Source organism: Bipolaris zeicola (assembly GCF_000523435.1).
Source record: "Bipolaris zeicola 26-R-13 unplaced genomic scaffold scaffold_485, whole genome shotgun sequence".
Classification (NCBI taxonomy): domain Eukaryota; kingdom Fungi; phylum Ascomycota; class Dothideomycetes; order Pleosporales; family Pleosporaceae; genus Bipolaris; species Bipolaris zeicola.
The window spans coordinates 1-7,384 of record NW_006912534.1 but is presented as its reverse complement, the minus strand read 5'-3'; the positions used below and the strand labels follow the sequence as shown (position 1 = coordinate 7,384).

At 47.6% G+C, this 7,384-nt stretch overlaps 4 protein-coding genes across 4 annotated transcripts; 1 reads left to right on the top strand and 3 right to left on the bottom strand.

The window, feature by feature from the left end:
* Positions 1–229: 229 nt before the first annotated feature.
* Positions 230–727, bottom strand: COCCADRAFT_31365 (uncharacterized protein; the record flags this gene model as incomplete). Its single annotated transcript, XM_007720461.1, has 1 exon — positions 230–727. The coding sequence occupies one exon, from the start codon at positions 725–727 to the stop codon at positions 230–232; it is 498 nt and encodes a 165-aa protein (XP_007718651.1).
* Positions 728–1,802: 1,075 nt separating this feature from the next.
* COCCADRAFT_42101 (uncharacterized protein) lies at positions 1,803–2,763 on the top strand (the record flags this gene model as incomplete). Its single annotated transcript, XM_007720460.1, has 3 exons — positions 1,803–1,822; positions 1,930–2,556; positions 2,604–2,763. The coding sequence occupies 3 exons, from the start codon at positions 1,803–1,805 to the stop codon at positions 2,761–2,763; spliced, it is 807 nt and encodes a 268-aa protein (XP_007718650.1).
* Positions 2,764–3,624: 861 nt separating this feature from the next.
* On the bottom strand, positions 3,625–4,561 carry COCCADRAFT_112715 (uncharacterized protein; the record flags this gene model as incomplete). The annotated part of the gene is made up of 3 exons (XM_007720459.1): positions 3,625–4,275; positions 4,328–4,454; positions 4,518–4,561. 3 exons carry the CDS (start codon positions 4,559–4,561, stop codon positions 3,625–3,627), a joined length of 822 nt encoding a protein of 273 aa, XP_007718649.1.
* Positions 4,562–5,703: 1,142 nt separating this feature from the next.
* On the bottom strand, positions 5,704–6,806 carry COCCADRAFT_112719 (uncharacterized protein; the record flags this gene model as incomplete). The annotated part of the gene is made up of 2 exons (XM_007720458.1): positions 5,704–5,833; positions 5,917–6,806. Coding segments are annotated over 2 exons (1,020 nt in total), but the record flags the coding sequence as incomplete, so codon positions are not given.
* Positions 6,807–7,384: the final 578 nt, after the last annotated feature.

Genomic DNA, 7,384 nt, shown 5'->3' with positions numbered 1-7,384 from the left:
CTAGAAGTGAGACGTGTCCAAAACGCTCTACTTTAGCTGCCTCTAGCTCCACAGCGCGTAGGCTGCACGCTTTGAAAGTAGCTGTAATCGATTTCTTGGGGTTTCTTTGTATATATTCGACTAAAATTACACCTATTCTGAAAAACTCGAAGTTGTGGTGTGTGTGTGTTTCAAGTCCTTTAGTAATTAAGACTTAGACTGTCTTTGCACATTTCGAATCTAATCACCCTCACAACGAGAGAGTCGACGCATGGAAAGCGAGTGACCCCTCAATATTGACAGGAGTGAGTCGGAAGTGCTCGCCAAAGATGTTCTCCACCAAAAGCTCGCCCTGTTCGAATGACATAGACTGGATGTTCGGATGTGTAGCCAGGCAGCGAAGAGTCATGCCATCAGATGCCACTGTTGATGTATCTCGGATGATAGGCTTCCAACAGTCCCAGGTGTAGCCGCTCTTGCCGTGTTGATTGTTGTTTTCCTTACATCCCACAACTGCCCAGCCGATAGGTCCGACGAACGTGGCAAGGGCAATGCCAGCACTACCACTACCACCACCAACAACTCCTGCCCCGACGACTGCCCCTTCGCCCACTGCCATAACAGCTGCTCCGGCGGAAGTGATGCCTTGGCTAGCCCCAAGAGCTGGAATGATAGCGGCAGCGCCGGGCTGGCCAACGAGAGCGACAACTGGGGGACAAGTCACGACGGCTCCCAGGACGACGACCATTGTGATAGGTTGAATTAAAGCTTCTAGTACAGCGTAAGTGGTAAGTAGATTTGGATGATGTCAGGGGAAAGAGGGTGCAACAGCGTGGGGAAAATAATTAGGAGAGGAATTTGAATTAGGGCGAAGAGTAAAGACGGTTTGTTATGTACCCTTAGTGAAGCTCGCGCGAAGCCTGAAATTGAATTATTGGTTTATGTATAGAAGAACAGCTATAGGCGTCTTGGGTCTAGATAGACAATATAGCAATGAGGATAGAAGATATGAGGTGACTGAGTGTCTTGTATGATGAAAGACGAATCGTTACCACGCAAGGGACGTTTCGACTCCCTTATCAAATAGTCGCCTGCTATAAGTCCTAAAGGGCCAATACGGTCCACTCAAGGGCCAACGTATTCCCGCTGCGCCTAACAATAACCCCGCTTCATGTCGTGTCTCCTAGGCTTGGCCACGATGAGGCTCAGCCGAAGTGCCTTAGTTTCAGGCCCTTCTTGTTCTAGGGCGAGAGTTCAATTTTTGGAATTATCGTCACAAGGGACTGAAAATGCATCCTCCCATGGCTGCACCGATCTCTGCAGGCCATCGTGCATCCCCCCGCGTCGGTTTGGCACCTGTAGAGCCACTGTTGCGGCCCTGGTTGACACAGACAGCAAAATTTGCGAGCCAGCTACTCAAATGACACATCCACCAGATGCAACAGCAGCGACGTATCACGATCGCCACGGCGATGTGCACAACAACAGCCTGCATAATGGTGCTAGATACTAGGGTCTGTGTTATCGGCGATGACCAAGCTATGCATTAACATATGCATGTGAGATGCTGTCGTGTGACTATGGCTCGCCAGCCCTCCAGTCACATCACTACACGTTTCCGATCAAAATGCTGTTGTTCCTCCCAAAGATTCGCTTAAAACATCTGTAAAGTATTCTGAAAGATCGGTGACTAAACATGTCACAGGTTTTTATTCTAACGCTCGCAGCGTGTGATCATTATTCGAGCCTAATATTATGTAATAAGACTTTCCCTGAAAGCAGGCGCATAGTCTGATAGTCATCTTGCGGTCCTACTTTAATAAATGCATGCCAACATCTTTAGGTACCAAAAGAATATGCTATAACCTGATACAGTTCCATCACTATGAGTTCCCATTCGCGAGCTCATGATGATAACTTGGCAAACCTCACGTGCCAAAAAGTTTGAAGGCTTTTAGGAGCCAACATCGTCAACTCTTTTATGCGATCCGGGGAGGAACGCCACCCATGGCAAGTCAGTGAAACTCAAAAGCTTGACTTTTCGTTTCTTCGAACTTGGGATTTTAAATCAGGGAGCAACGCTAATAGAGATAAACGTATGCTATCGAGATCACCCAAATCGCCTCTTATTACAGAGCAAGCTCGTAGAGACTTCCTTGGCATTCATCTCGACCACAGGATCTGGGTTCCAACACCATACATTTCCTTTACCAAATCGGTCCGCGCAATCGAGGATATCGCAAAATGGAGAAGCATAAGACGAGGAGATCAGACCCTCACTGTCATTGGCCCCGCCACTCGACTTGGAAACAGTCTGCCAATTCTCGATATTACTGCCGAAATGAAGCATTACAATAAGGGAATGGAACACTATATCGACCACTACGTTTGTCTACGAGAAGTTACTGCGGAAAAAATTGTTAGTCACTACAACTGGGAAGAGCTAGTGAAAACTAAGGACTGGTTCGATGATATCATTACACCAGCATTCCATAAGTTAAGCAAGGGAAAGAGATCTAAGTCTATTTCCACTTGTCTATCAGCATTCGATATGCACGATTATGGAAAGTCCTGCTAGTCAGTCATCAACCTTATAGATGCATGCACGCAGCTAATCACCAAAGCCACGCGCACATCTATTCACACATCGAGTGTCTTAAAGACTCAGACAACTCTTCCGAGCATCACTATCTGAATGACGACAACGGCACGGACTCCGATGATCATACAGAAGAGGCGAACCAGAATGACGATATGATCAAGGCAATGGAGGCTCTCTGGTAAGGTGGAGGTTTTATCTGATTCTGTAAAGCGGTCAGGTTCATTGATACCGCTTCTTCGTAATTGGCTTGTGGAAGCTCCACAATATGGATGGTTGTAAATGCTAGTAGTCGAGTATAGGACTCTGCTCAAACTGGCTTTTGGGATCTTGATGAGATCGACGATCAGATCGACGATCATTCTTTCACAACTGATTAGCTTGACTTGAGTTTTCTTTAAAAAGCTATGAAGTTGCAATTGTATCTTTTGATGTTCCTGTGTGTAACGGAAAACCTAGTGGGACGAGTATAGCTACTAAGAGCGTAAGGTCAGCAGACATTCTAGCACGACACTGTGGTTTATAGGGTATTTCTAACCTAGTCAAGTAGTTTTTCAATCTGCAGGAAAGGAGGTTATTTGGGTATGTGACTTGTACCTTGGCTGTTCAGCTGGATACACGTTGGTAATTCTGCTGTCTCAGCCTTCGTGAGTCCAAACCTAACAGAATTCTTGCAGTGAATGTATTAGCGCAGCATCCGTGCGCGTCTCATATACAACAACACATTCAACGGGTAGATTGGCGGCGACGATAAGACGGCGTTGAACAATAATGAGATAGAAGAAAAGGGGAAGGGGCGTGAGAGCCGGCTCACCTCATGGCCAGAAAGGATCACGCTTGGGTAGCCCGTCATTCACTACAAAGAAGGAAAGGACGCATAGATGTACGCCTTCGAGCGACACGAGCACAGACGAGCCAGAAGGAACACAGTCTCCAAAGAAGTCATCTAAAAAGGACAAGAGATGGATGCCTTTATCGATATGACACTTCGGTACCGAAATGATAACAGTTTAGTTCACTGGTTGAGTAATTGCTTAGTTAGGTCTTCATGCCCAGCCTAGCTCTTTGCTCTTTGCATCCAAGATTCCCAACGCTAAACCGTTGAACCGCATCAGCAGTGCCCTGACCCCGGGTTTCCAGATCAACTGCATGTTCGAGGCAATGGTTTGGCTTACGCAACATCTAAGACCGTTGTCTTTTTCGGGTGTGGTCGAGAAAGCGTGACGAGCGGCGATAGGGAAAGCTGGGGTATCCCAGAAAAGCTTGCAGCCTCTGCTGAATTTCTCCTTACTTAGCTCCTTCAGACCTACAACCTCGTACTTGTCGGCCAGTTCGTACATTTTGGCGTGCGTTAGAAGTTGTGACGAAGGTCCAATGAGGCTTGGTATAACGCAAGTCTCACAAGAAAATCCTCTGCACGTGTACCTACAGTCAGTACTACACCGGTGGTGTGGACAGAGTTGACCATATTTGCAGGTATAGCCGTCAAAGCCCATTCCTTGACAGGAATGAGGAAAAGAGAGGCTTTTTGACGTTGTATCCCAATGCTTAACCGGTGTGACAACAGCGAGCGTCGTGGTCTGCGGTGCAGTGGGAGGTAGGACTGGATCGTATTCGCCCTCGTACAAGTATTGCACTAGAAGTTTTACTATTTCTGGATCGTCTTTAGGCAGGTCAATTTGATCAGTTTGCGTTTCCTTGGTCATATCAGTTGAGCTATCTCTACAACCAGCATCTGGAGGTCTGCACCTGTCCACCGAATTTGATTGCACGCGCGAAGAAGCCAGCTCGACCACAAACAATGACTTTGTGGACTCTGTGCGTATCACTTCCGCACTTAATATTGAGATCAGAGTAGGCACCGGATGCCAAGAAACTGCATGGTGGTGAGTAAAAGCGGGGGGTGATGAAAGCGATAGAGCATAAAGAGAGAAGGCACCTTTTCAATGAATCCAGCACCTGCTGTTGCGAGGTAGATGCCATAGTACTCATAGAGGACAAACAACAGGAGAACTGGAAGAAGAAGACTACCGTTTACACTTCAACAGTCAGTCACGCGATTCAGCAAGCGTAGCCAATGTTGAAATGCACGCGCAAGAACACTCACAGACCTACGGTTACAGCATTTAGCTTTTTGAGAGGCTAGATGTTAGCACAGGCACGGCCAGTTTGAAGCAAGCGAGCAAACCAGCTATCGAGAAAACGGAATGAGGGTTCAGTAGATATGGCCATGTAGCTCTGGAGTTGCGCTTAGGGCTTAGATATGTCCCACCACAAATCATGGGTCTACATTAGTGCATTGACACCTAGTATCTATAGAGTCAGCATAGTCCCCAAACATTAATACTCTAATAGTATAGTTACTGCGACTTTGGATATCGCGATGCATCTTGTCACAAAGATCCATGTAACGATGTTACAGCCTCGCCAAGTAGTGTAGGTGGTCAATGCTGCAACACCATCTCGGAATGCAACACCGACTGTGTATATAGGCTCCCACACAAATGAGGCTGTACAGTCCCACACAAAAGCTGATATCACTAGATTTTTCGGTAGAGTACTCTGCTAGTGATATAATATATTTCTATCTACTCGTATTTCTTCGGCAGCTTAATATTCCGGCCGCGCGTGGTGGTTTTGGGCGGAGGCTTGGGGGTCGGCTCCACAACACTATCACCACTTTGAGCAGCCGCAATATGACGACGCCTTGTACTTTTTGACTTATAAGATGATGAGTCTTTTCGGATAGATGTATATTGTGTATTCCGAAGTTTTTTTAAAGTTGCAGCAGCGCGTTCTTCAGCTTTGCGTGCCCTCGCGGCAGCTAGCTGCGCAGCACGTGCCTCACGCTCCTTTGCCCTTGCTACCTTAGCTACCTCACGCTCTATCTTTGCTTGTTCTTGAAGCTGCTTTCGGCATGCGGCAGCAGCAGCTCGCGCCTCTCTATCCTGCTGTTTTTGGAGTCTTGCTGCCTCCTCTTCTTGTTGTTGTACGGCCTCACGCTCTCTGGCCTCTCTAACTGCCCTAGGGCTCCATATTACGGCTAGGCTCTGGTACTCTTGGTGTTGTTGTAGATCCAGAACCTTATTATGCTTTTTTGGGCCTTTTTTGGTGGCAATTACATGGCGTAGTTGCTCGTTTTGAACGTGTAGGAGCTCGTTATTGACCTGGAGTGAATGGAAAGCCTCTTTCACCCGTTTTGCTGCAATTGTAGACGTATCTGGCACTGCAGCTTCTACCAAGTTGGCAAGATGCCTATATGTATCTCCATCACCATGGTCTCCAACTTCTGTATCTATATTGGGTTGTGGGGAGGAGCTAATGAGACGTTTGAGAACGGCTTCGGCGTTGCGTGGAGAACTCCTGTAGCTGCGAAACTGCTTAGTATATTATCAGATGTGAACGCAGATGTATAAGCAGCCCAAAATAACTGTAAAAAGTCACTTTTCTGCATATCTAGCAACGCTTGGCTGCGGTGGAGGAACTTATCCAGTTCTTTGCCGTACGCAGTTGCCAGAGGCCCAAACACCGCAACGTCGAGCGGTTGAAGCCGGTGAGAGGAGTGTGGAGGCAGTACGGCGAGTAGAATCCGATGGGCATCGCAGTAATCGATGAAGGAAGGCGTCACGTGGCTACCGTGGCCGTCAAGCAGTAGAAGCCTCCAGTCCCGCTTTGCCTTCTCTTTTGTCTTGCGGTTAAAGACCTGTTCAAGCCAGGCCAAGCCAATCTCATTGTTGCTCCACCCTGTCGGACTTGTGCAGCAAAAAAGCTGGTGTTTCCCCACCTCTAGGTCGTGTAACCAGCTGTCTCGAAGCCCGCCTTTGCCTTCATAGATGACGACGGGATCTACCCAGCTTCCATCGGCGCAGACGCAACCCATGACTGTTATCCAGTCTCTGCTGCCGTCTTGGAGAGACGCAGATACCTTCTTCTGGTCCCAAAGAGGCTTTGAAAAGACTCTTTTAGACCGTGAAGTTACCCCAAGGAGGAAGCCCTTCTCATCCATATTGTAGATATTGTGTGGCCTAACATCGTACTGATCGAGTTTTTCATGAAGGAGACGGAAGTAGTTACGGTAGTCTTCCATATTATCAGCTTTGCAGCGATCCCGATCAATCCCAGTGGTGGTTTTGTTGGTGATAGCTTCGCGGTGCCTTCGTAAGAAACGTGTAACCCAGCTGTCTGATGGCTCCCATGGCGCAAGTGATGCGACATATTTTTTAATCATAGCTCTTGTAGGTGGTAGCATGCGGGCTGATAGTCTCTGTATATGCTTTACAAGCTGTTTCTCCTGTGAGGGAGTGAGTAACGACTGGTTTTTGGCGACAGCTTCACGGGACTGGCATTGGCGGTGGTGTCGGCGCGTCAAAGTTGATACTGTTACACCATACTTTTTAGCAACTGCGCGATATGAAATTTGACCTTCTGTATCTTGCGAATTAATTTCTGCAATCGCTTTTGATAGAGCTGTCATGGTGGTGGAGATATCACGCGTTGAAATTAGTGGGTTGCTATTTTGATGATGCAGTCGGGTGTTGCATTCCGAGATGGTGTTGCAGCATTGACCACCTACACTATCGGATTAATCCCAGAGCCGGATCGGGGGAAGTATCCGCCGCCCCCTCCCCCAGCTATTGTTCTAGTCGGACCCGGATCGGATCCGACTGAGACAGGTGTATATGGAGACACTCCCTGTAGCTAGCTCAGTAGACTTTTGATATCCTTTCGTACAAGGCCTATAGGTGTCTATTCGAATCAAGGCTCGTTTGATGTCCCACGCACTCCCATATGCCTCTGAGTGACACT